The 26,303-nt window shown below is 39.8% G+C and overlaps 3 protein-coding genes across 4 annotated transcripts; all 3 read left to right on the forward strand.

Moving 5' to 3' along the window:
* Positions 1–7,773: 7,773 nt before the first annotated feature.
* nfe2l3 (nfe2 like bZIP transcription factor 3) lies at positions 7,774–13,600 on the forward strand. Its single transcript, XM_069698796.1, has 5 exons — positions 7,774–8,640; positions 10,267–10,368; positions 10,882–10,989; positions 11,145–11,622; positions 11,738–13,600. Exons 1-5 carry the CDS (start codon positions 8,122–8,124, stop codon positions 12,505–12,507), a joined length of 1,977 nt encoding a protein of 658 aa, XP_069554897.1. The 5' UTR covers positions 7,774–8,121; the 3' UTR covers positions 12,508–13,600.
* A 689-nt stretch (positions 13,601–14,289) lies between these two features.
* cbx3a (chromobox homolog 3a (HP1 gamma homolog, Drosophila)) lies at positions 14,290–17,879 on the forward strand. Of its 2 annotated transcripts, none has more exons than XM_069698808.1 (5): positions 14,290–14,433; positions 15,263–15,416; positions 15,651–15,807; positions 16,860–16,954; positions 17,244–17,879. In XM_069698808.1, exons 1-5 carry the CDS (start codon positions 14,412–14,414, stop codon positions 17,368–17,370), a joined length of 555 nt encoding a protein of 184 aa, XP_069554909.1. In that variant the 5' UTR covers positions 14,290–14,411; the 3' UTR covers positions 17,371–17,879. The 2 variants fall into 2 exon arrangements, with proteins under 2 accessions (XP_069554909.1, XP_069554919.1); XM_069698818.1 differs by having other exon boundaries at positions 14,292–14,405.
* Positions 17,753–25,021, forward strand: snx10a (sorting nexin 10a). The gene is made up of 7 exons (XM_069699786.1): positions 17,753–17,757; positions 18,164–18,173; positions 23,748–23,834; positions 23,919–24,019; positions 24,101–24,199; positions 24,452–24,643; positions 24,747–25,021. The coding sequence occupies exons 1-7, from the start codon at positions 17,753–17,755 to the stop codon at positions 24,883–24,885; spliced, it is 633 nt and encodes a 210-aa protein (XP_069555887.1). The 3' UTR covers positions 24,886–25,021.
* The last annotated feature ends 1,282 nt before the right edge of the window (positions 25,022–26,303 follow it).

The raw sequence follows: 26,303 nt of genomic DNA on the forward strand, positions 1-26,303 counted from the left end.
CTCCCCTCACCCCAGCTAGAAAGCCTTTTAATCAGCCCCTCAGGGAATACATGGATGTGATATGGGAGAAAAAGGAGGAGAAGAAAGAGAGAGGAAAAGGGAGGCAGGGTGAGAGGAGTCCATTAGTGGAGCAGACACAATAGCTACAGGAACAGAGCCGACACATGGAGGTTTCCTTCAGGCGCAGAGAAAGGTGCATGACAGGCCTCAAAATACACACATCCTGAATGATTGCACATGCATTATATACATGAAAAATAATACACTTTCTTCTTCAAAGTTACACTGAGGGATCATTTTAACATTTTGGTAACACTGTATATGCTATGATGGTGTGTGTGCATGATGTGTTTGTGCAATACACATCTGAGCTGATATCAAAGTTTCCAGGTCCCATCACAGAGGGCTGTTCTTGAGCTTGACCAGGGCCATTTTCCTCTGTTTATGTTGGGCCTTTCTGTTTTCTTTTCCGAGGAGAAGGATGCCAATCTCAGCGAGCCAGACTGACTTTATCGAAGCAGCCATCTCAGACTCTGACATCAAATCCACAACCGCTTTATGTTGAGAAAAAAAAACCTGTCCACGCCTCACCCCGTTGTGGGCCCCTCTGCCTCTGGACTCTTTAGAGACAGGGAAGGAAGGAAGGAAGGAAGGAAGGAAGGAAGAGGAGAACACGAGGAAGAGATCTAAATTCTGTGTGTGGATAAAGCAGGTTTCATAATTTTTTTAATTCTGAGTGACGAGTTAGTAATCACAATTATGTTTCTATTCAGTTAAACAACAGAGGGCCTTATGCAGCAGCAGCAGCAGCATTTCAATGAGTGAACACAGCTCCACTTGTGAGAAGTGATTAACCCACATTTGATTCGCAAAACTTGGATAGCAGCGCCCCCTGGGGGCAAACAATGCTTTAGCACTATTTTTGAGCGAGCCAACAGCTTTGAAAAATATTATCACGTTACAGACTTTAAGTGCCAATAAAAGTTGGAAATCACTGTGTCTTACATGGCTTAGTGTGGCAATGAGCAACAGCAGACCAATAATTCTGTCAATAAGAGATGTATTACAGCTGATGGAGGAAAGCAGAAATGCTGCTAACTGGAACAAAAGTGCAGTCAGTTTCCTGCCGACCAGTGGGACACATAACGCAGAAAAGTCTGCTCAGTCCATCAGCATTAAAACAAAACCTATACTGAAAAAGGAAAGAAATAAAGAACTGGAAAGAGCGACGCATTTTTCATTATAACAACTCAATTTACAGACAACGAGGCTGGTGTAAAATTGCTTCCATATGCCCCCGCTGCGGGGCGCCACCGAGTCTGCCAGAGCGGCGAGCATAAATTTTATGGTGATTAACGCTCTTTGATTGGCTGGAGAGGACTGCCGCGGTTGGAGCTGGAGACCAATAGGAATACAGGATATTGGTTCTTTCATTTGATTGGTTTAAGGTGGATGTCAATCATGCAGGGACGGGGTATGGAGGCAGAAAGCGGCCAGTCGGTTGTTTTGCTCTCTGGAGGACAGAGCTCCACTGCGGAGCCCGTTCAGTCGCACTCCCTCGCACGCACACACACACACACACACACACACACACACACACACACACACACACACACACACACACACACACACGCACACACTGCTGCAGTGCACGAACACTTCACAGGATTCTTACAATGAATTTAAATTTCACTGGTTGAAATAATTATGTGAAACAGAATATGTTTTGATTTTTTTTAAATATATATATTAAAAACAAATCAAAACATATTCAATTTTATATATATATATAGCCTGTTTAGCCTAAATCAACATTTATTATATTTTGAAGAAGGCTATATTTAATTATAGTACACCATACCTATCACTAAATTGTAGCTCCTTATAACAAAAAAAGCAATATAAAGTTGAAAGAATTCAACTCATATTTATCTGATATTTTAAAATTTAAAAAAGAATTATTGTCATCACAATTAGGCAAGTGAATTTAATTAAACTTTATATTCCAATAATAAAATGTATTGAGCACAATTTATTTAGATTTTCACATTAATTATAACAACAAATGTTGACCCTGAATTTGTCATTATTTAAAAATGTATTATGGTTTTCGTCACTGCTTATAACTGGACAGTTTGTTTGTGTGTTTGTTTTATTGACAAGTTCTAGACAAATAATTACATTTTATTTTTCAATAGGCTAATTCTGAATATCAAAATTATTTTCTCTTTTATAATACAAGTCCTGCACAAATTGAATAATTACATAGGCCTGCATATATAGTAGCTATTTACTAAATGTGTACTACTAATTCTGTCAAACCTTTAAGTTACTTTACTAACTATTGACTATTTAATCAGGCAGCCTCCCAATCAAAAGGGCCGTGCTCAAATTTGATATCTATTTTTCATGAAGAGTAGAAGAACTTGTTTGCCTCAAAAGTTTGATAGTGAATAATATTTTAAAGTATCTTATGTTAAAAAAAAAAAACAGGCTACGAATATAATATGAGGTAGCCTAATAAATTGCATGCTGGTCTTTGCAATCAGCATAAAAACGTGGCCCAAGATCCGAATATAAAAAAAAAGACTTTCAATGCGAGTTATTCCTCAAGTAAATATCACAAAACAACGACAAAGTATCGTCCCATGGATTTGATGCCCCTCAGGTTTCCCGTGAGCCTATGCGGGGACTGATTTGTGCGCACGCGCGCTATCAGACGCGCGTCACGTATAATTCCGCCAATCAGCTTCGTTCTCAGAGGAGTGTGTGGCGGTGATTTAAGAGCTCTCCCCTAATAAATCTGTCAGAACTTCACAAAGTTGATTTAAATGTGTTTCACATCGTTATGAAAATACTTGTGGATTAATCAAGTCTCTGCACGCTGGCGTCACATCAACTGGAGCAGATTACTCTTCACAGCTTCTTTAAAGAGACGCAATTTGGAGCGTTTAGATTCTGGGTTTGTCTGGCCACCGAAGCGATATGTAAAGCTCGCAAATGTCACTGATTACTTTCAAGGTTTATTTTATTCTTTCTTTTTTTTATAGTACAGCATTGCAGGACTGACGTAGCGTATTTAAACAGCTAAGGACGCGATTAAACAACATTTCTCTCCGTGGTGGACCACGCCGTTTCAAATATCCGGGCTGAGCGGAAAGCTATCTCAGTAGAGACTCATTGTACTGTGTGAATGTTACATTATTGGAGTGGGTCAGTAACAACGTTGCAGCTGCATCCTCAACAAAGTGACATGGAGCCAATCGTCAGATAAATCCTGGTTGACTCTGTTAGATTTGTGTCTGTTCTGCGAGAGCTGCAGCTCGCTGCTGCTGAGACAGCCCAGCTGACTGGCAGTGCACGATGAACCTGTTGTTGTGTTGAGCTAGACTTCTTACGGCCACTCGTTACTGTTCCTATAATTGAATATACTTTAAATTATTCCCTTTATTTGAATACGATTTTCTAGACTTCTTTGTGTTGCAGTGGCACATACAAAAAGTCTTTACAGAGTATTTCTAAAAGGCTCACAGTAGATTTTCACTGCACTAAAAAAACATTACAGCACTCAGACGCGAATAGGGTACAGTATGGGTCTCTCTACTGTACCCCTGGATATGTTACACTGTAGATGCCCAGGCGAAGTACTTTGAACACCGTCTTCAACAGCATATTTTCACTTTGCATTTATTATCATTTAGCTGTTATTATTATTATTATTATCATTATTATTATTAGGCCTATTATTATTATCATCATCATTATTATTATTCAGTCATGCATGCAGCTTTATATGTCACGTTTACTAAGGAAACAATAACAAATGACGTAAATCAAAAACTCAAGACAGTTAACAAAAAAATCTACGTCTAGTATAATTTTACTAGCTGATATAAATGAATAAATGAATAAAAACATAAAAAAATAACTATGACATTAAAACATATTTAACATATCTTACTTACTAAATGGGCCTGTATGTCTACGAAACATGTATTGTGTTTTAGCAATTATTGTGTTTATCATTTCATTGAAATAGTGAAAAACAACAAAAATCCTATTTATTAATTACCACCTATCGGCAGCAGGGGTCGCAACTGCACCAAATGATTGTGACACTCGTTTATCAGCCAGCCACTTACAACTTGAAGACAGGAATGTTTCTACTGACAACTTCTATCAGCATTTACATCATCATTAAGACACATAAATGTCTGTTTGATGTTTGTAGCCTACTTTTTACGAGAATAATCATACAGTCCTACTAAACAGAAACACAAAAAAACCAGACTTCTAATTTCACTATTTTGCTGGTATTATTTTAGCCCTTTCATTTTAGTTTTATTTCTTTACATGCATGTTATATTTTTATATCATGGTTAAATTGGGTTATATATTTAGGCTAAAGGAATGTGTCTTTATAGTCTGTATATATTTCATGGTTTCATTCTACAATAAATGTGCTCTAAATGTGCAACTGTTGCCTTTTTCAATTATGTCTCTTGTGTTCTTTCAATACAACTCAAGGCTGTCTCATCATTCCACTCACATAAGCACAGGCCTTGGATAACTCTGGCAAGACAGAGACGCTGGATATCTGACTGTATCAAGTATTATAAAATCAACATGTTAGATTCTGCTTTACTGCACATGCAAAACAATGATTTGTAACCTTAATCTGTGTTTTGTGCACATGATGGTCATGGTGATTTAAGATTGTAAAGTAAAAAAAACACAAAAAACACAAAAAACAACAACAACAACAACAGGGCACAGAGAAATATATATTTTTATTTGTATATAAGTTGTATATAATGTGCATTTTAATTTTTTTTAATATTTAATATTTTTTACTACCTCTATTTTTTATTGTCATTTTTATTGCTTTGCCCTGTACCTGCATATGTTACTGTACACTTGCAGGTTTAATAGAGTATGTATGTATGTATGTATGTATGTATGTATGTATGTATGTATGTATGTATGTATCTATCTATCTATCTATCTATCTATCTATCTATCTATCTATCTATCTATCTATCTATCTATCTATCTATCTATCTATCTATCTATCTATCTATCTATCTATCTATCATTTTATACCAGTTTATGTTACTGTTGCAGATCTAGTACCTATATGTATTCTGCTGGAGGGGACAGCTTCAAAAATTTACAAGAGACTACTTCTTTCATAAATTTAGGAATGAGGGGAAGCATACATGCAGTCTGAGAAATGTGACCTACGAATGTGTAAAGCAGTTATTATAAATAACCAGGCCACTTTAGCTGAAGTTAAAATACAGATCAGATGGACAGGATACTAATCAAATCTTGTAATATCCTCTGTGGTTGCTGCAAAGCTAGAAGATAAAATTGATCTCATTACATTACCAATAACATCATCAATCTATACATCTAGATCTGAGGCACTTATGTTTCAATTCCAATTTAATAATTCATATTCCTGTGATAACATTGTGTTCAGTTTAATACAGTATTGGTAAAGATATCACACAATAATTAAATATTAAATTCTTTTCCAATTTTTTTTATCATGAACATTGCTATATCAGAGCCGTTACTTAAGTAACAGTAGCAATACCACTAAGTAAATGTCCCCCATTACTGCATGTAAAAATCCTGCATTCAATATTTTACTTAAAGGTTTTATCAGAAACTAAAAAATATCCTTAAATAACCTACTTAAGTCAATGTAAGTTACTTACTTTCCACCAGTAATCATAAATAAGTATGAACTCAGTTGTTCAGTTGGTATGATGTTTTAATGTGATCGTTGGCATTCCTCTTTGTTAGTGAATTGAGGCATATACACTGCTCCAAAAAAAAAAAAAGGGAACACTTAAACAACACAATGTAACTCCAAGTCAATCACACTTCTGGGAAATCAACCTGTCCAGTTAGGAAGCAACACTGATTGTGAATCAATTTCACCTGCTGTTGTGAAAATGGAACAGACAACAGGTGGAAATGAGGCAATTATCAAGACAACCCCTATAAAGGAACGGTTCTGCAGGTGGTGACCACAGACCATTTCTCTGTCTTCGTCCTTTCTGGCTGATTTTTGGTCACTTTTGCATTTTGCCAGTGCCCTCACCACTAAAGGTAGCATGAGACGGTGTCTATAACCCACAGAAGTTGCTCAGGTAGTGCAGCTCATCCAGGATGGCACATCAACGCACGCTGTGGCAAGAAGGTTTGCTGTGTCTGTCAGCAGTGTCAAGAGCACGGAGGAGATACCAGGAGACAGGCCGGTACACCAGGAGACGTGGAGGGGGCTGTAGGAGGATAACATCCCAGCAGCAGGACCGCTATCTGCTCCTTTGTGCAAGGAGGAACAGGAGAAGCACTGCCAGAGTCCTACAAAATGACCTCCAGCAGGCCACTAATGTGCATGTTTCTGCTCAAACTGTCAGAAACAGACTCCATGAGGGTGGTACGAGGGCCTGACGTCCACAAGTGGGGCCTGTGCTTACAGCCCAATACCGTGCAGGGCGATTGGCATTTGCCAGAGAACACCAAGATTGGCAGCTCCTCCATTGGCGCCCTGCGCTCTTCACGGATGAGAGCAGGTTCACACTGAGCACATGTGACAGAGTCTGGAGACGCCGTGGAGAACGTTCTGCTGCCTCCAGCGTGACCGGTTTGGCGGTGGGTCAGCGATGGTCTGGGGAGGCATTTCTTTGGAGGGCCGCACAGCCCTCCGTGTGCTAGCCAGAGGTACCCTGACTGCCATTAGGTACCGGGATGAGATCCTCAGACCCATTGTAAGACCATATGCTGGTGCAGTGGGCCCTGGGTTCCTTCTGATGCATGACAATGCTCGGCCTCATGTGGCTGGAGTGTGTCAGCAGTTCCTGCATGATGAAGGCATTGATGCTATGGACCGGCCTGCCCGTTCCCCAGACCTGAATCCAATCCAGCACATCTGGGACATCGTGTCTCGTTCCATCCACCGACGCCACATCGCACCACAGGCTGTCCAGGAGTTGACTGATGCTTTGATCCAGGTCTGGGAGGAGATCCCTCAGGAGAACATCCGTCGTCTCATCAGGATCATGGCCAGGCGTTGTAGGGAGTTCATACAGGCACGTGGAGGCCACACACACTACTGAGACTCATTTTGACTTGTCTTGAGGAATTTCCACAGAAGGTGGAGACGCCTGTGATCTGATTTTTCCACTTTTATTTTGAGTATGATTCTGAATCTAGACCTCCATGGGATAATGATTTTGATTTCCATTGATCATTCTTGTTATTTTGTTCTCAACACATTCCACTATGTAATGAATAAAGATTTTCAACTGGAATATTTCATTCATTGAGATCTAGGATGTGTTGTTTAAGTGTTCCCTTTTATTTTTTTAAGTTCAAACTGTAATTCAGTAAGTCGCCAGTAGATCAAAAATGGGACAAATGCAGGTCAGTAGCACAAACGTCAGGGAAATGCATCTTAGCTATACTTCTGAGAATTCACCTTGGGATCAGTGAGCTCATGAATATATTTAATCCTACAATGAACAATATCTTTGTATAGGTATTTCTAAAGTGATATTATTTTGATTTCGTACATTATTCATGTCAATAATGTGTAATTAACATTTGGGTGTAGGCTGGCTGCAGCGAACAACTGTCCCCTGCTCTCATTGGTCAAAACTATAACAGACATTTGGATCGCCCAATCAGATTCTGTTGTGGTGGGCGCGTTGGTCCACTCAGAACGCGATATGCAAATTCTGAAACGAAGTTCCCCTAGTAGCAGCACTATACGGTAACAGCATTTAGCATGTCGTATGTTTCAGTTTCAGTTCACGTCATAATTTAAGGTCGGTAGGGCTCGGTATCGCCGACGAAACACCTCTGCGCCATACGGTACTAACGAGTGAGCGTGTTTGCTATGTTTGCGCCAAGAACTTCCCGGTAACCGGTAATGAAAGCTGATAGCTGACTGCTAACAGCGATTTCGCCGGTACAGGCGGACCTCTTTGTCTGACAGGGGAAGGCGTGCTCTTTTGTTCGGCTTTTCCCTTTGTCCTTTCGGGAAAGAGGAACTGTCGGGTCAGGATTTCACAATTATATCGCAGTTCTGAAAGTATTTAGAAAATGCAAATCGCGAAAAAATACCTTACAGAAGGCCTAATTCAGTTAACGATCTTACTCAGTTTGATTGGAGTTCGCGTGGATATCGACAGCTACTTAAGCGGCTATTACACGCCTTTAACAGAGATTAACTTGGGTCCCAGCTCAGCCTACACCCAGACACCCTTTCATATTTTAAGAGACACTCTTGACGGATACGGCGTGCACCCAAAATGTCCCGAGTTGGACTATTTCTTTGCGAGTCGCAGGCTGCTGGACGAGGTGAGGACCCTCGGTTCCCCGCGGTTCCCCACACAGCTGAACGCGTGGCTGGTGCACCAAGTGTCCGCCACTGATAAAGCCGACCGCGGGCCTCCGACCAGCAACAACACCGACACCAACTCGCTGTCAGAAAGCCCCGGAGACGATGCCCGGGATGTCAGCGAACACCTGCCCGTCGGCGGCCAAGAGGTGTGCCAGACGAGCCCTGAACTCGGACAGGGGCCTTGTGGTGCTGGAGCCTGCGTGTTTCCTAAAGAGTGTGTGTGTGTGTGTGTGTGTGTGTGTGTGTGTGTGTGTGTGTGTGTGTGTGTGTGTGTGTATATAATCTAACACGAAGTTTGGCCCTAATGTGACTCTTAACCTGCGGTATACTGTCTAACAAGTAAAGTTGCCTGGCCAGCTGAAGTAGGCCACATGAGGAGGAACTCAAGTTAAAAGCTATGCAATGGTTTCCTCATGTTGTTACTAGTTATCTAACACCACTAACCCATGTCACACAAAGGTCGGTGTCCCATCTAATAAACAATTTATTATTCTGCACCCGGAAATGTGATAACCCGCTGACAGTTGGCGAAATGCGGATTCATTTTCACTGTGCAATTCAGTGATAAGTTCAATTATGACTATTTTGGAAACTTGGCTAACTCAACTAATCAGTCTAGTTACATCTATTAAACTAGTTAACAGGACAGTTAAACATCAGGAGTTTTGAACTAACTTGTCTGCTACACCTGTCGCCCCTCACTGTGGGTCACATTAGGCCCTCTCTGTGGTAACCATAGATTTAACCTGACAAACAAATAACACCATTGTGTTGGTGTGGAACTACTATTTGCCAAGTAGTTCACTAATTTTTTTTTTTTTTTTTTTTAAATATACTCCATGTAACAGACACCTTTAGTGTGTGACAGACACTGTGTTTTAAGACCATAATTACACCATATATATTTCAATTCACCCAGTAATCCAGTTTTTCTAGCTCAGGATAGAAACAGCTGCTTGGTGGATGTTATGTCCTGAGGCCAGTTGATGCTGTCAATTGTGTAACTATATCCCGCCCCCCTCTCTCTTTAGACTCAACCACAAGCTGTGGGCCTTGAAAGTTGGGGAAGTGAGGCTTGGATTCACAACCCGTTTGCTTTACTCAAAAACAGTGGTCCACATCAGAACACTGCCCCTCCTAAGGGCTCTTGTTGACACATATAATGTGATGTTGACACATCTTTTAATCTTTTCCCTTTCTATTGTCAAATCATTTGGCTTAACTGTCTGTTTGGTAAAGTGCTGTGGTTTGTGGCGGCACACACTGTTTCAAAGGAGAGGACTACAGCTGTGATATTTAACGGTTATGATCAGTTTCTGTCTACATTCACTGGGCCAGTCCAAGCTGGAAACACTTCCCCCGGTAGATATCGACAAGCTCAGACAGAGCTTGGGCAGAACAACACTTGCGGAGAGTACAGTTTGTCTTTATTTGTGCCTCCAGCATTAACGTTAAAACTGATGCAGAAATCATTCTCCTTTTGTAACAGAGCTGAATCCACCCCCCTTAATCAGCGGTGCATGGGAAATAGTTTGTTTTGCCCGTGTTGAGATAGCTGGTGACCCACATTGCTGTATCAGTCCATCTCTTTGGGTAATTAGCCTAACTGTTACAGCAGCTGTTGATTAAAACCAACCTTGTCTGTCACAACACAAGCATTACATAACAGATTAATCATACTGTAAGCAATTCGATTATCTCCAGTGCTTGACATGCATCAATGATCTTGGAGGCCTCAAGATGTCAGCTAAAAAAAAGTTTTTCCTTTGTCTCTTCTCTTCTGTCCTGAATCCTCTGTCTTGTTCCCCCTTCTGTCCACCTGCCTTTCTCTGGCCTATCAGAAGGAAGATGTCAAAGTTAAAGAGGAGGAAGACGTCAAAGTTAAAGAGGAGGAAGACCCTGTTCCACTCACTCAGCTGGCTCACAGTTCCACCCTGGAACAAGAGGTATGATTGCAGTTTATCACACTTGTCCTCATTAGTGGCTGCGTACTATATTGACAGTGCTCCACATTTCATCCCAGTTTCAGAAGGTTCTGATTTGCAGCTGTACTGTATTCCTATATGAGCACACACAACAGTGTTTGTCTATTTCTCATAATTAATGTGTCCAACTTGCATACATATTAGTCACGTTGCAGTGTTTTAACCAGAAAATCACGTTTTCTCACGACGCCTTCACGACTGCACCATTCTGATGACTGTGCAGTTTTAGTAACACCATGAGAGATTCGGGATGTGCAGCACAATATTTACTGTACGTCTCGCAGGAAAAAGAATGTTTGGCGGTTTCTTTTTTTTTAACAAGCTCCACAAGTAGTTTTAAGACCTAAGAATATAACGATTGCATTTCTTTCCATCTAATTTTCACGGTTTTTCTTCTGAATTGTTAAGCATTCAATATGCTATGATTAGAGAATTTGGCCACAATGTATGTATGTGTTTGTTTGTTTGTTTCAGAGTCTGCTTGAAGGCATTACTTCACTGTCCAATCCAGCACGTCACCATCCTCCAAGCATAGATATTGACCAGCACTGGAGCAGTTTACTCTCTGTTACAGACCTTGATGTAAGTGCCTGATCTTGGTCATTATATAAAGCCTTGTATTAAATTACAATAACAGAATAGAGGAGTTTTACCAATGTTGTTTCTGCATATTGTGTAAGAAGATTTTCAGAGCTGGGATGAATAAAGTGTAACTAAATTGTGTGTCCCATATTTAGGACTTGGACTCCCTTGTTACTGAGCGTCTGTCAGGCCTTGACACTGACATCACCGGCGCCATCAGCCAGGATGTCAGTTTGCACGATGCTATGGTAACCAGCGCCGGAGTGTTTGGTGTGGTGTCTGGAAGAGCTGAGTCTCGGACAGTCGCCCAACAACAAAGAACCCTCTTCCGACTGGAGTCCACAGGCACCTCAAACGCAGGTGCTTCACCAGGGATGGCGCTGGGCCTCGCCGCGCTCCCCTTCGCCTCAGTATGCAATTTAACAGGAAACGTGTCATCACATAATACACTGGATGGCTGTCTGGATGAGGCAGTGTTTGACCAGATCAATCAGCTAGGTTTGGAAGGCCTGGACACAATCGACACCCAGCTGATGAACTGTCTGGACAACATGGACCCACAGGTCCTCGAGGACTTGGACTCGGACTCCGGTCTCTCCTTGGAGAGCAGCTCTGGAGGTCCAACCTCTCCAGGTTAGTTGAAATCTCCAACAAATACTTACAGATTAAATGTTTTTATTTCTAAGGCACGTGAAACCAGATATTGCTTTTCACGTATTGACTTAACATTAACTGCTTACTCCTTCAGGCTCATCTGAGATGTCATCGTCATCCAGTTCATACTGTGAAGATGAGTGTGGAGCTACGGGCTACAGCAGTGAGGTGGATTCTGTCCCCTCAAAGGGCATCACGGACTACACCCCGATGTGGTCCCCTTTTGATCTGAGTGAGAGTGTGTGGCATGACCACAGCTACTCATCTCCTTCTTTTTTCAACCAGCCATCAGTGAAGCTGCCCCACAAAAGCATCAGAGAGGAGCCTCTTAGCGATGACGATGGGCCACTGTTGGAAGAACGGGATCTGAGTCGTGATGAGCTTCGCGCCCGCGCCATGTGCATCCCATTCTCTGTCCTGCAGATTGTCAACATGCCTGTGGAGGAGTTCCTGGAGGTTCTTGATACTCACAGTTTCTCCCCAGAACAGGTGACTCTCCTGAGGGACATCCGCAGGCGCGGGAAGAACAAACTGGCAGCGCAAAACTGCCGTAAACGTAAACTAGATGCCATTACAGGACTCCAGGAGGAGGTGGAAAGGCTGCGACTTCAGAGAGACAGACTACTGAGGGAGAAACAGCTTACAGCCAAGACAATGGGTGCTGTGGGCCAACAGATAAAGCAGCTGACCAGGGACCTCCTGGCCAGGCTGAGGGATGATTCAGGACAGCCCCTGAACCCAGAGAGATACACCCTGCAGTGCGGGGCTAATGGGAGGGTTGTAGTTCAGCCTGTGAGACGGCCTGTTGTCTCCACATCAACTGGCAACAAAATAGACAAGAGGAAGAAGGAGAAGAAGCAATGATGCTGTATTTCCAGCTGAGACTTGAGGTTTTTGGATATTGTTGAACTTACTTGCCTGACTGGTTTTGGGATCTCTTTTGTAGAGGTGTGTGTGGATTCACCGCTGTTGGGAGCCTAAATTGGCAAAAGCTGCAAAAAGAAAAGACACTCGGAACATAAATAAATAAGAAATTCTCTGTAAATAAAGTGTCTCATGGGAAAAATGTAGCTTACACACTGGACATTCTTTGCTTATTAAAGATGGACAAGCAGATGGGGTTATTTAAGGGAACAGCTACGCTGCTGGAAATGCTATCAGTCTTTCTTTGTGCCTGTTAACATTGAAGTCATCGTCTTATCATTTTTACAGACAAGTGTCTAAAAGTCAGCACGACCAGCATTGACACAGTCACTGGATAGAGATTTAAGACTCTGGACGTGTGTTTGTTTCTAAGAAATCTTGCCCCTCATTGTCTACCTGCTCAGTAAAAGAAGGAGGTTAAAGATTGTATTTATTAAAGTTTCTTAGGTTCCTGAAGTGTTTATATGCATCATGAGACTGTCAAAGACAAGTTCTTTTTTTTAACATGGCAACTTTATCTCAAAGTGATAAGAATATTGGAGCTAAAGTTTATACCATTGTTTCAGATATTGGAGGGCATGTACTGTTAAGTAAAAAAATATAACGTAAAATTAAAAAAAAATTATAATAATTCTTTTCCTTACATGTCTTTACATGTCTTGATGACTTGCAGTATACCAATGATTTAAATGACAATGCCTTAATTTGCATTTGAAGTGTTGTGGGTACTGTGTGTGTACATGATCCACATGTGCACATTATCATAACAAAAATGTTTTTCATGTTTTAAATGAGTATAGAGTTATTCATTTCAAGCACAATTTGACTACACCCCTTTCATTTCCAATATCTTTGAATTTTTCGCAGGCTTATATTCTACCTCACTTCTTAGTTTTTGTTCAGTTTTGACTAAATTTAAGAATGCCCTTTTGTTAGGGGAACTTCAATGCACTTGTTAACTATACATTTTTCATTATTAATGTGACCCAGAGTAGACAAACTGTCCAGTTTGTTAAAAAAATAAATAAATAAATTTAAAAAAATACAATCACCAACTCTATTTAATAGGTTTGAATGTTGTTTGGATGTTGCTTTTTTTTTTTAATATATATATATTTGAGATTATCTGAGAGTTGAACTAAGTATTAATTAGAAGTTGCCATCTTATTCTTTGGTACATGGCTTTATATTGTCAGCTGAGTGTTTGGGATAAATGGAGAGCTGCAAAAAATAGTTGGTGCGACTCGAAGATTTTTTTCTTTTATTGTTTGTATACATTTCATTTTCATAACTGTTTTTCTTTGTTGCCGAGGGCAAATGTGTTGGATTGCATGATGATTGATGAAAGTATGGTTTTGCTTAGAAAATATGAGTTGCTCTTGCAGACGTTGTTTTTCTGATTAAAAAAAAAATATATATATATAAACGGACTGGCTCGTTCTTCTCAGCATACCCTGGAGAATCTTTTTTTTTTTTTGGACTGTTAATTTGGTGTCCTTTGTTTTAAAAACCAGAATGACGGGGACACGTTTTGAAAAAGAAAAGACGTCGTCCTAACACTTTCGGTAGATGCAGATCTTACGGCTTCCATTTGATACCTTACACCGGCACGTCTCCGGAAGGGCGTTGGGACGGTGCCCCCCCGCTAGGTGCCCCCCCGCTAGGAGCGCCCGTAAGTGAGCGAAGCGCGTTTTCCTTCACGGGCTTCCGTAGAGGACCCACTATTTGCTTTTGGCGCCTGCCCTACGTTCCCGCACCACCGCCATAGACCAGAGATAAAGAGGCAGCTGACCGCGTGGTGGAGAGGCATCACTGAAACCATTCTTGTTGTTTTTACGGTGAATATGCAGACGGTTTTGAAAAACGGTATATTATGCAACATTTATGTCGAAGTTTGTTGGTTTTCCAAGACTAAAGTAACACGTATGCTTAACGATAGCTTTTGTTTTTACTCGTTGGACCTTGCGTCCAGAAACGCAAGCTTGTGCAGTGATTTGAGTCGCAACAGTCTTAGCTGCTCTATTGTTTTGAGTATTACTGCATTATGTCGACTTAAAACAACGTAAGCGAGCTGGGATTACAAGTGCATATTCCGGTGTTGCCGCTAGTTGTATCCACGACCGCGTTTCTTAATGTAGGCGAGCGTGGCGTTAAGATCAATCAAATAGGCGCCACTGCTAATTTAACGTGAACACTATGAAATGGGTTTAATTGTTTAAATGTCTTTACGCCACCATTTAAAAAAAAAAATTATTATTATTATGTGGCGTTGCAGGCGGCATAGCAGAGTCGAGGAAATCTTCACACCCACCAAAGGCCTAAAATTATATGAGCTACAATTAGCACGCTGGCTAACTTTCATAACGTTAATACATTTGGCTGGCTTTGTATATTACAAAACATGTAGCTGTCTGACGCCATGTTTTCAACTTCTACTATCATAGCTGTACTTGCGTCCCGAGTTGCCTTGAGTAGGTTAGTAGGCACTTATTAGCATGGCAGCGTATTATAAAGTGAGTTTGCTTGCGGCTCCAGCATCTGTGGTGGTCCTGGGGCCTACTGTTTTTTTGTGTGTGTGTGTGTGTGTGTGTTTTTTTTTTTATTGTTGTTGTTGTTGTGCAGATCAGGGCAGCAGCTTTATATACCCTTTCAATGTAAAGCCGGTGACGCTCTCACCCTCCTCCTTTGTTTTTAGAGCTCAAAATGGGCAAGAAGCAGAACATCAAAGGAAAGAAGGACTCACAGGAGACGCAAGAGGAACCTGAAGAATTTGTTGTGGAAAAAGTTCTCGACCAACGTCTTGTCAATGGGAAAGTAGAGTTCTTCTTGAAGTGGAAAGGATTTACAGAGTGAGTTGCCTTGGGACACCCCCACCCCCACCTCCTGCCGAGGTGCCAGTGCTTCCCTGGTGTGGGGTTGTGCCATACTTTTGTCTAAAGTCATTGTGGTTACATGAAGTAGCTGCCGTTCTCCATGCAAGCTGGTTTCAAAGTCAATTTCATTGTTTGCATCTTTGCCGGTGGAAATATGTGTCGGGGGATTATTTTGAGATGCAGATGTTGACCCTCTTCCCGCTAATTCAGGGCTGACAATACCTGGGAGCCAGAGGAGAACCTGGACTGCCCCGAGCTGATTTCAGCCTTTTTGGAAGCACAGAAGAATGTTAAGGAGAAGCCGGCTCCCGTTAAGAGGAAGGCTTCCACAGACGAACCCGAGACGGAGTCCAAAAAGAAAGATGTGGTGAATTTATTCATACTTCTCCAGCCAGCATTCCTTTGGGGATCAAACCACTTAAGTCGAGCAGTTAATATTCTTTAAGAATCACAATATTGAGAAAATACGTAGAGGTTCACACGGCTCTTTAAAAAAAAAAGTAATACATTAAGATCAGGGAAGGTAAGGTCATAACATTTTCTTCAAATTTCAGTGTGTATTAAATCAGCAGATGGTGCATTTAAGGCCAGTTGGAAAATTGTCTCCCACACTGGCCTACTGTAAAACATCTAATGGTGTGTATTGTTCAAACAATGGGTGACTCCACTGTTACATTAACTAGCTATAGATGGTGACATCTGGCTATGTTATCTTTTGGTTGCGGTGGCTGCTAGATGGGGATGAGCAGAGATGGTTGAAGGCAGATGAGCGAGCCCGGATGCCATTTATGCTATAGGACGTTCATTTTTGGGGCCACGGGAGAGAAAGCTGTGAAACACAGATGGGATTTTAAAAGCACCAGCACTTTGTAGTGACAGCGTAGCTATGCTCATGTTTGCATGTAGCAGACCTGGAAAGTTCAGACTTCCTAACAAACCTTTCAGTTGACTTTCAGACATTCTAATTGAATGATTTGATTTTACAATTTCTTACTATGATGGAATCTCGCAAAATCTTTTTTTTTTTTTTTTTAAAGTGGTAAATAACTTTATGTCAGGTGAAGTTTAATTTAAAAAAAAATACTGTCAGAATCTGACTCAGGAATAATGGACAATCAAAACGCATAAATGTACAGACAAAGCCCTGGAGTTTAAGTAAAACTAAAGTATAACTGAAGACTATTGTTATCAGTGTCATCACGGATACAGTCAATTCATGCACTGAACAAAAGAAAGGGAGAATTTTGTATTCCAAAGTCCCCAAAAAAAATTTGGCCTGAAGTTATACTTTGGGGGTTTATTGAAAGGGTCGTACAAAGGCATCACATTTGACTTTAAAAATGGCGGAAGACCCCTGTACATTAGTCACTGCCCCAGTTTCTTGCATATGCCCATGTGTTCTGTCATCGCCCCATATAGGCTGAGAAACCACGTGGCTTTGCGAGGAACCTCGACCCAGAACGGATCATTGGTGCAACAGACAGCAGCGGGGAGCTGATGTTCTTGATGAAATGGTGAGTTAGAAAAGAAAAGAAGAAAAAAAAAAATCCTCTTTATGTTCACACAGCTCAAACTGTCATCCTTCTGCATTGTAGCACTTGAAACATTCAATGGGGAAATTCATGATTACTCGTGATGATACTCTGGTGGTGTTGTATTCCCGCCAAGATGAATAAAATGTATATGTACCTCTGTATTCCTGCTGCAACAGACTTTCTTTCAGAGGTTAAAATAATGGCTTCGTAGTACCCAAGGGTCCACAATTGCTGTAATGTTTGTCTCCCTCTTTGGTGTTTTTCTTAGGAAAGACTCCGATGAAGCAGATTTGGTCCCGGCCCGTGAGGCCAACACTCGCTGCCCTCAGGTAGTGATCTCCTTCTACGAGGAGAGACTGACATGGCATTCCTGTCCAGAGGATGAAGCTCAGTAGTTCTTCCCTCTGGTCCCTGCAGTCCCTTTGCATCACCTACACCCTTTCCTCAGGACAGGATTTTCTCCTCTGGCTTGCCTTCCAGTTTTAGCTACCTTAGTTGTTTTTGAAGATGTTCGAACACTTGCATTGTGTGGCAGTCAGGGAGAGCTTTGTTCTTGTACATATATATTATTAGCTGAACTAATTCTGAGACAGCAGGTGATGGTGTTGTGATGTTTCCTGAAAGAAGTCTTCCGATTCCATCCGATGATTGATCTCTTTGATAGAACCCACCACCACTCATATTCATACCTGTTCACGTTTTAATTTCTAAATGGCTACTTTAATCTGTTAAATTGTTTAAAAACTCTTTTCTATTACCTTCTCAATCTCATGCAAGATGCTGTTTTTCCCCCACCTTACTCTAGTGCCGATTCTTTCATTTCTTTGTTCCAGAAGTACATTTTGTATGCTGTTTGTAAATATTATTTGATGTTCTATTAAAGGTTTTATGTGGCCAAATTTCACTGCTTGGTTTTTATGGAGAAAAGCAAAGCACAAAGGCAGATTTAACTGAAAGTTGATCTTTATTTTTATTAGAGCTTATTTTGTATAGTATTTGAAACTAGGTTTAAAATCCTTTTTGAGATCTTTCCTGGGCCAAATTTAAATGGTCTTGCTGCCAGCAAGTGTGGTAACCTTTTGAAGTGACAAAATGGCTAAATGTTTGTTTTTTTTTTACTAAAAAATCGGTGAAATCGTGTTTGACCTCTAATACAGAGTAGACTTTTACTTTTCTTGTCCTTTCCAGAGTAAAACAGGTTTAAGATCACGAAGAATAGTGATTCAGTCTTTGCGAGTTGGAGCCTGATCAAGTAATGATCACAGTGGTGGGAACTCTGGCCTATAGAGAGCATGAATACTTGATGAGCTTTCATTGCTGTAGTTTGGCAGAATGTAATAATCACAACATACATTTTTTTTCTTCTGAAAAGCAGGACTATATTTGTGACAATATTTTTCTGTTTTGGTGTTGCAACTTTTACTTGAGTCTCTCTTGGGTCTCAGGCAACAGCCTCCTCCTCAGCAATGTGTCGAGTTGTCCTAACTGGTAATTACGACATGGTAGATGGACCTTGGACCTTTATGCATATTCTCAATGACATTATGGTAACTTACCTTTCATCTGAGCTGACTGTGGGCCTCAAATTGTCCCTTTTTAATGATCTTCCCTGAAAAAGAATTATAAGTGAACTGTTTCTCTTTTAACTGCTGAAAATATTTCTAAAGAAAAAGCAAGTGAAGGCTATTAAACGTCTTTGTGCATTTAAGGCACATTAGAAATGAGTCCTGCCAGGAAACAAATACTGAGAGCTGACCTACTGGTGTTGTGGCAAACAAGATTTTTTTCAAAAAAAAAGTGTCTTCATGTCATTCTGTTAAGATACAAGAACACATCCTTGATGTCAATTTAACAGCTGAAGACCTCTGAGACAGTTCACAGGAACATCTTACTTGGAGCAACATAGTCAGAAATGTGCTTTTTTTTTTTTTTTTTATTCTTTAATGGAACAACAGCAAAATCTTTTCGGTCAAAGAAGAGTTGAAAAATAATATATCAAAAAGCACATAATTCAGATTTTCCTTTCTTATCTGGGACATCTTGATTAAATCTAATGTCTAATCATTGAAACACAGTCATGACCTGTATGCCAATTTGCTTAAATAATCTCATCACAGTTTTACAACAAGCACCTATATATGATATCCCCAAAATGAAACATAATCAGGCCGGGATCAAGCACTTCTAATTGTACATTTTCAGAAAAAGTACCTGGTTTTCTTCGTGTTGCTGTATTAGCTGGAATTATGGCCATGAAGTGGATGTCGTATATACATACATATATTTCACAATATATAATTTGGTTAACATCGGCTGCTAATGTAATATAAAATATCTGTGAAACAATCCTTTTATTTCAATATTAGTGAAGAAAGAAACTTTGTGTGGCCATTCCTTTCTACATTACCAGGATGCCCTCCAAGGTCTGTGTGTAACAATGATGATGGTCAAAACATAGTCCACATCATGGAGTCACCTTTTTCTTTCAGCTCTCTTTGAATTCTACTTGGTTTGGCATTCAGCCAATCAAATTATCAAGAAATTAAATGAAAAATGGTTCTCTTATATAACATTTGGAAATCTTACAGCAGCTACTGAAAGAGTTAATATTTTTGACTTCAGATAAAGGGACCTCTGTATGCAAATTAAAAGCCTATCTTGAGTAGTCAGAGTATTCATTTAAGGTAAGGACTCACCAGTTTTGTTTTGACCTACTCCTCCACTGGACCGAATTCAGCAACAGACTTCTGAGGATTTTGGTAAGAACTCTTTCAATTTTATTCTTAATTCCAAAGTATTTTTGCCAGCAACATAAGTATAATGTGGCCTAGTATTTACACGGATTACTCTGTATACTCTGGAGAGGAGGACTGGTATCGGTCAAGTAAAAGCAATTGATGTCAAAAAAATGTCAAAATATTATCTTTGATGGCTTAGCAACTTGAGACAGTGCTGAATTTAAAGTAAAACGATTTTCAAAAGTTGGTTTATTGATTTTAATGAAGCATACTATAGTGATGACAAAATAGCTCAAAACAAGCTTTAGGCCTATTGCCTTTATACTGTATCATGTTGCAGTTATCTCTGTTTAGCGAAGGGAATGCTCACTGTCCAGTGTCAGCTGCTGATTTAACAACTAACTGCACCCTGCAAAATGTAACTAGCTACAAAAACCAACATGTATTTCTAAATTCTGTCTGGAAAGATACACAGTATAAACCAAACTCTGCAGCAGCGTGGTTGATTTCAACTTATCTTACAATTACTGCTGTGGATGACCTGTGCTATGCTCTCCATATTATGTGGCCGAGGGCAACAAAAAAATGTAATCACTGTATCACAACTTCCTGTTGTACCTGCGGTTGGATGTGAATATCATTGTTCAGAATGTCACTCATCAGAGAACTGAATTAGAGGACCTGATGTTGGGAATCCACCTATAAGACAATTGTTGTTTGGGATTCAACATAAAATATATCAATAAAATCAGGGCTGTAGCCAGGATTTTTGAAAAAGTCAAGTCATGACTAGAAATGTTTATTAGTCTGTATGAACTGCATTTTCAAATATGAGGTCGTAAAGCAGTTACATTTTTGTTTTGGTCAATGTTTCCTCCCACTGCCCACAAAGCAATTATTGTTGACCTAATAGCAGTGGTGGAAGAACTACTCCATTTACAAGTAAAAGTCCTGAATGAAAAGTAAAAATACCAATGTATTAGCAGCAAAATGTAGTTAAAGTATGAAAGTATAAGTACTGATTTGGTTGCTCTTTGGTTGCTCTGATTGTCATATATATCATTATATTATTAATAGTGAAGCATCAGCGTGTAAGCAGCAAGTTACTGTTGTAGCTGCTAGAGCTATAGTTGGGACTCCTTTATATCCAATAAATGTGAGGGGTCATCAGATGGTTACTAGGAGAGGAAAGAAGAAAAGTAATTTCTGATGCACAAATCTGTTTTCAGATTTTGGACTTGTTCTCTAACCTTTGACTTTTGGTGAGGTATTGGATCCTTCAAACTTTTATTGAAATTAAACCATGCAGTTTAGAGGGGAAAATTACTATTTGGTGGAGCTGTTCACAATTCATAGACATCTGAAATTTGACCCTGACTACACTGATTTTTGTAAGATGTCAGAAGCTAACAGGTTAAAAAACACTGTTTTAACTTTCAATGCATTGTAGTCTCAATCTTGTTATATTATTCACTGTGTCACATTTTCATCTTAAACTTAACTAAAGCTACCAAATAAATGTAGTTGATGGAGAGTACAATATTTCTCTCTGAAATGCAGATAGGTGCAAAGTAGCATCAAATGCAAATACTCAGTAAAGTGCAAGGACCTCACAATTGTACTGAATTGTAGCACTTGTGTAAATGCATTGAGTTATTTTCAAGCACTGACTGAAAGTTGAAAGTACTAAGTCTAAAAAATACCGGAATCAGAGAATGAAATATCAACCACTCAAGTTGTTGTTTTAAACTATGTGAATGCAAACTCTTTCAAATTGTTAAAATTTCTCAAAAGCTTCAACTCCGAGTAAAGGTTTGGATTGAACAAGCTTTGCTTTGTGATTTTATTTTGATTTTAAATGAAGGAAACTATTTGTGCAAAACAAACATTTCATTTATTTTACAAACCCTGAAAGATTTAGTTCCTTTGTACTTCTTCTCAATAAAAGAAACAGACATTAAGAAGAAATGGACTGACAGTTTTGTGAATTTATTCTACGGCACCTAAATGAGCATGGACAGGAAAGCTTTGTAAATTATAACTTTTTTGATAACAGTAGGCTACCTATTGATAATATCTGAGCACTAAACAGCCATCATAGCCAAAGAACTAATGGTTCTACTGGTTGTAGCTCATCCAAACTGTTAGTCTCCACTTCATCGCTATTGGTTGGCCTCCTCCCCCCCCCAGGTGAGACCATTTAAACTGATCCAAGGAATTTAAACTGAATAAGGAACAGGTGCCCACTAACGATACGCGTGACACGGTTCTCTCAACTGAGAGTTAGGATCATTTTCTCTCGGCTTGGTTTCGATGAACAGTTAAATAAAAAATCCTTCGCGAATTTTTATGTTGCGTTTTGTGTATGTTTTATCGCGGCGTGACCTGCCTGTGAGAATAGGAGAAGTTAGTAGCCTATTGGCAGCAGTGTTAGCAGTAGTTCAGCCCAGGCAGGTCTAAATCTCAGGCAACGTCACTGAGCCGGTCTCCGTTGTTCACAAACATCGGATCGCTTCTCTGGAAGTGACGAAAGAGAAGGTAAGCAATCAAAAACTTATTCTTGCATTTGAATGTTTTGCTGCTTAAACAATTTGTTGTAGTTTGTGCAGCGGTGATTTGTACTGTAGAGGTGGTGGTTATATCTACATATTTGTATGAGGTTTGCACATATATCTTGCCCGGGTCAGCAGATGTTAATTCCTTGTTTCAGCCCTGTTATATGGTCCTGGATTTGCTTTAGAAAATGTCTCGGCTCATCAATTGTGCGTAATTGCAGCCCAAACTGAAGTGACTGTATCATGTAACCTAACCTTGAGTGACTGCAAAAAAAAAAAAAGAATTTAATAAAGAACTATCTCCCTAAAGCATCCTGGACTCTATTTTGGCAGTGGAAATTTGTATGAAAAGTATTTATTGCCTACAACAAACGTGTTTTTTTTTTTTTTTTTTTGTGGTGACGAAGTTGTGAACCTGGTGAATAATTGTACTGCCATAAACTAACAACGAGCTTTCATGAACATGCAGTCACCTTAAAGCTACAGCGTGAATCTAATTACATTAGTCTGTAATGTTTTAGGATTTCATGTGATATTCTGCAGGCCGTGCAGCTGAACTCTGAGGTGGCATGATGAATTTGTTTGCAAACATTGTTTGCCCTTATTGATTAGACTCTAGGCGGCTAAATGGCATCTGTCTCATCAGTGTGTCAGGGGACAGATGATCCAGTATCAGGGTCATGTGAGGGAACAGTGTTGTAGAAGCTGTGTGTGTGTAACATTTGCACATGTCATCACTAATTGCATTGTTTTCTTGCATAATATAGATTGCATCATAATAGCATTTGTTTAGTGAATGGACAATGAACTCCCTGGACTTTTATTTTTGTCAGTAGTGAGCCACAGAAGGTGTTAATGTTTTCCAGCATGTTCATGTTGCCAGTGTTTAGAGCCAAGATTTCCCCCTCATGGTTAAATCCTCCTCCTTGCCCTTTGTTCTGCTGTGGGCTACATCAGCTTTGAATATTTGTGCAAGTCATAGTTACCACCGAGATTTTGCTTTGCAAAGCAGATTCAAATTAAAATGATTAGACATGCAGGTTTTTACTTGGTGGTTCTTCTGTGACACAACAGGTTTTTTTTTTTTGGTTTTTTTTTTTAAATAATCTACTCTGTAGTTATCACAAAGCCCACTAAAGGCTGTTGTATTTGCTTGAAATATAACATTTGAAAGTTGGAGTTGATCATTCTTCCTCTGTAACACTCTTATTTGTCTCTATCTCTTGCAGGTTTTTGTACCCATTATGATGGACAGTAGTCCAGACAATTTCTCAATAATTGTAAGTGGTGAAGTATGCTCCCTAATACTGCATGCTGTCCTGTTTGTCTCATTTGTGCAAATGGATTGACATTTTGCTGTCCTAAGATTGAGACGGTATGGAAAATAGGTTTTACTGAGACATATTTTTCTATGTTTACATTTTACATGTCTTTACAACATATTTTGAAGTAATGCTGCCATGGTTTTGAATTTTACAGGAGTTCATTAGTGTTCGTGTTCAGGACCCCCAGCTCCATAAAGATGACCTCTGGCACAGGCATGTCGACTATGAGATCTCTATACATGTAAGCGGCTCTTGAAAAGTATTTTCTTGGGGAATTTTGACTTGTCTAATAAGTAGAATGATTAATGGATGTCTGTCTTTTCAGACCAACAGCATGTGTTTTCGAAAGAAGACTTCCTGTGTGAGGCGGAGTTACAGTGATTTTGTCTGGCTGCGTCATAGTCTGGAGCAGAATGCTCTTACCATGTATGTTCATACACATGTATGTTCATAATCATTTTTCTTATGAGTTCTCGTCAAGTAGATTTTCTTTCTTGCCTTGTCCAGAGAACTGCCCAAGCTGCCACCCTGGAAGCCCTTCTTCAATCTGAAGAACACAGAGCAACTTAGCCAGAGGATGAAGGGCCTGCAGGAGTTTTTAAAGATGTGAGTCGCTTTGCAGTTTCAACAGTTTGTGCAATCCAGTTATAGCATTGTCCCCTACTTCACTCTCTGAGGCTGTTAAATGCTTCTGTATGCTGCTGTAGCGAAAAAAAATTCCCCTCGGGGATTAATAAAGTAACTACCTAACCTAAATGTTTATCTGGGGAAGGTGAAAGTAAAGTAGGACTTCAGCTATTTTGAAATATCTACGGTCACTAATCTAAATGGTCTCATTTAATATCCTTTCTCCTCTAGTGTTCTTCATACACCCTTGTTGTTATCCGACAGTCGGCTCCACCTGTTCCTCCAGTCGGACCTAAGCACTGCAAAAATTGAAAAGTGTGTTCTTGGTAAGACCAGGTACACAGTGGCCGAAGCCATACAACCCTCCAGCAGTTACGTCACTAGATTAGAAGACAAGGCTTCTTGTGACTCGGACTGTGAAAGGTAGACTGCAGAGAATGGCATATTTTTTTTTTTTAATAATTTCTATGCACTTTTTAAATTCACCCTTTCATCATTGTTGTTTTTTTTTTTCCTCCTGCTGCAGCTCTTCATCTTCAGGCTTTGGACTAAGTATTGACACTCCAGCGAGAAGTAGCTCCCTCCCCTTCTTCCAGTCCTCTGAAAAACTGCTGAATAGCTCTGGATGTCTGTCAGAGTCCCCCAGCCCAATCACTGAGCATTAAGGACATTGAACTGCATCTTTCTTTCTTTAACGTCCCTCTGGCTGTAGGTCATCGACGTATTGAACCGTCTGTGCACTGAGCTGTTGATAGTCTTAACCTCAAGAGCTAAAAGCTTTGTTTTACTTGTGAACTTCATTCTGGCCCTTTAAATGTTTGTTTTATTGATTTGCTTCAATTTTTTTCTTAAATCAATACTGTAGTCATTTAAGTTGTCTGTTCTTTAAAAAAGTTTTTTTTCATGTTTTTAAAAGAATGTATATGTGTAGTAAATTTACATGTATAATGGTGACCTCTTAAATATTTACTATGTATATTTTTATTGCCTCACTAAAGCTGTACTGAGGTTTACAAGAGATGTTTTGAATTGTAGACTTTTTTTTTAATATTTGAAAATGTTTTTGATTCATTAATGGATGAATAAATTGTCTTTTGAAGAAAATATGCTTGCTTCTTTCAAATTCCTTTAAAGTGTCAGCACAAATTTTAGTTTCTGTTTTGACATGCAGGCTTAACATCTCAATTGGTGGCGAGACCAAGCAGTAGCTTAAAATATAACATCAATAATATGATGCTATAACAATAAGATGGGGCCTATCAACTTCTAAGCAACTCCGATGCTTTTTTTTTTTTTAACTAAAAATATGAAGGCATTATAGCGTGTATGTAGTAAGATGCATATTAGATCTATACAGTGGTGTGATTTCCATTTTTTTTTGCATGTCTGTCACACTTAAATGTTTCAGATCATCAAACAAATTTAAATATTAGTCAAAGATAACACAAGTAAACACAAAATGCAGTTTTTAAATGAAGGTTTTTATTATTAAGGGAGAAAAAAAATCCAAACCCACATGGCCCTGTGTGAAAAAGTGTTTGTCCCCTCCTGTTAAAACATAACTGTGGTTTATCACCCCTGAGTTCAATTTCTCCAGCCACACCCAGGCCTGATTACTGCCATACCTGTTCTCAATCAAGAAATCACTTAAATAGGACCTGCCTGACAAAGTGAAGTAGACCAGAAGATCCTCAAAAGCTAGACATCATGCTGAGTTCCAAAGAAATTCAGGAACAAATGAGAAAGAAAGTAATTGAGATCTATCAGTCTGGAAAAGGTTATAAAGCCATTTCTAAAGCTTTGGGACTCCAGCGAACCACAGTGAGAGCCATTATCCACAAATGGAGAAAACATGGAACAGTGGTGAACCTTCCCAGAAGTGGCCGGCCGACCAAAATTACCCCAAGAGCGCAACGACGACTCATCCAAGAGGTCACAAAAGACCCCACAACAACATCCAAAGAACTGCAGGCCTCACTTGCCTCAGTTAAGGTCAGTGTTCATGACTCCACCATAAGAAAGAGACTGGGCTAAAATGGCTGCATGGCAAAGTTCCAAGACAAAAACCACCGCTGAGCAAAAA

The sequence above is a fragment of the Brachyistius frenatus genome, unplaced genomic scaffold (genome assembly GCF_029030835.1).
Source record: "Brachyistius frenatus isolate BFR_SWC_R1_liver_20210118 unplaced genomic scaffold, ASM2903083v1 Contig_2, whole genome shotgun sequence".
Taxonomy (NCBI): domain Eukaryota; kingdom Metazoa; phylum Chordata; class Actinopteri; family Embiotocidae; genus Brachyistius; species Brachyistius frenatus.

What these genes read in the sequence shown, in the direction of transcription:
- cbx3a (XM_069698808.1), top strand. Translation starts at nt 14,412, where the DNA reads ATGCAGACGGTTTTGAAAAACG. An exon ending in AAGTGGAAAGGATTTACAGA is followed by an intron (nt 15,417 to 15,650) that starts GTGAGTTGCCTT and finishes CCGCTAATTCAG; the next exon opens with GGCTGACAATACCTGGGAGC. An exon ending in AGTCCAAAAAGAAAGATGTG is followed by an intron (nt 15,808 to 16,859) that starts GTGAATTTATTC and finishes CGCCCCATATAG; the next exon opens with GCTGAGAAACCACGTGGCTT.
- snx10a (XM_069699786.1), top strand. An exon ending in CTGCAGGAGTTTTTAAAGAT is followed by an intron (nt 24,200 to 24,451) that starts GTGAGTCGCTTT and finishes TTTCTCCTCTAG; the next exon opens with TGTTCTTCATACACCCTTGT. An exon ending in TGTGACTCGGACTGTGAAAG is followed by an intron (nt 24,644 to 24,746) that starts GTAGACTGCAGA and finishes CTCCTGCTGCAG; the next exon opens with CTCTTCATCTTCAGGCTTTG.
- nfe2l3 (XM_069698796.1), top strand. Translation starts at nt 8,122, where the DNA reads ATGCAAATCGCGAAAAAATACCTTACAGAAGGCCTAATTCAGTTAACG. An exon ending in GCGTGTTTCCTAAAGAGTGT is followed by an intron (nt 8,641 to 10,266) that starts GTGTGTGTGTGT and finishes GCCTATCAGAAG; the next exon opens with GAAGATGTCAAAGTTAAAGA. An exon ending in TCTCTGTTACAGACCTTGAT is followed by an intron (nt 10,990 to 11,144) that starts GTAAGTGCCTGA and finishes TCCCATATTTAG; the next exon opens with GACTTGGACTCCCTTGTTAC.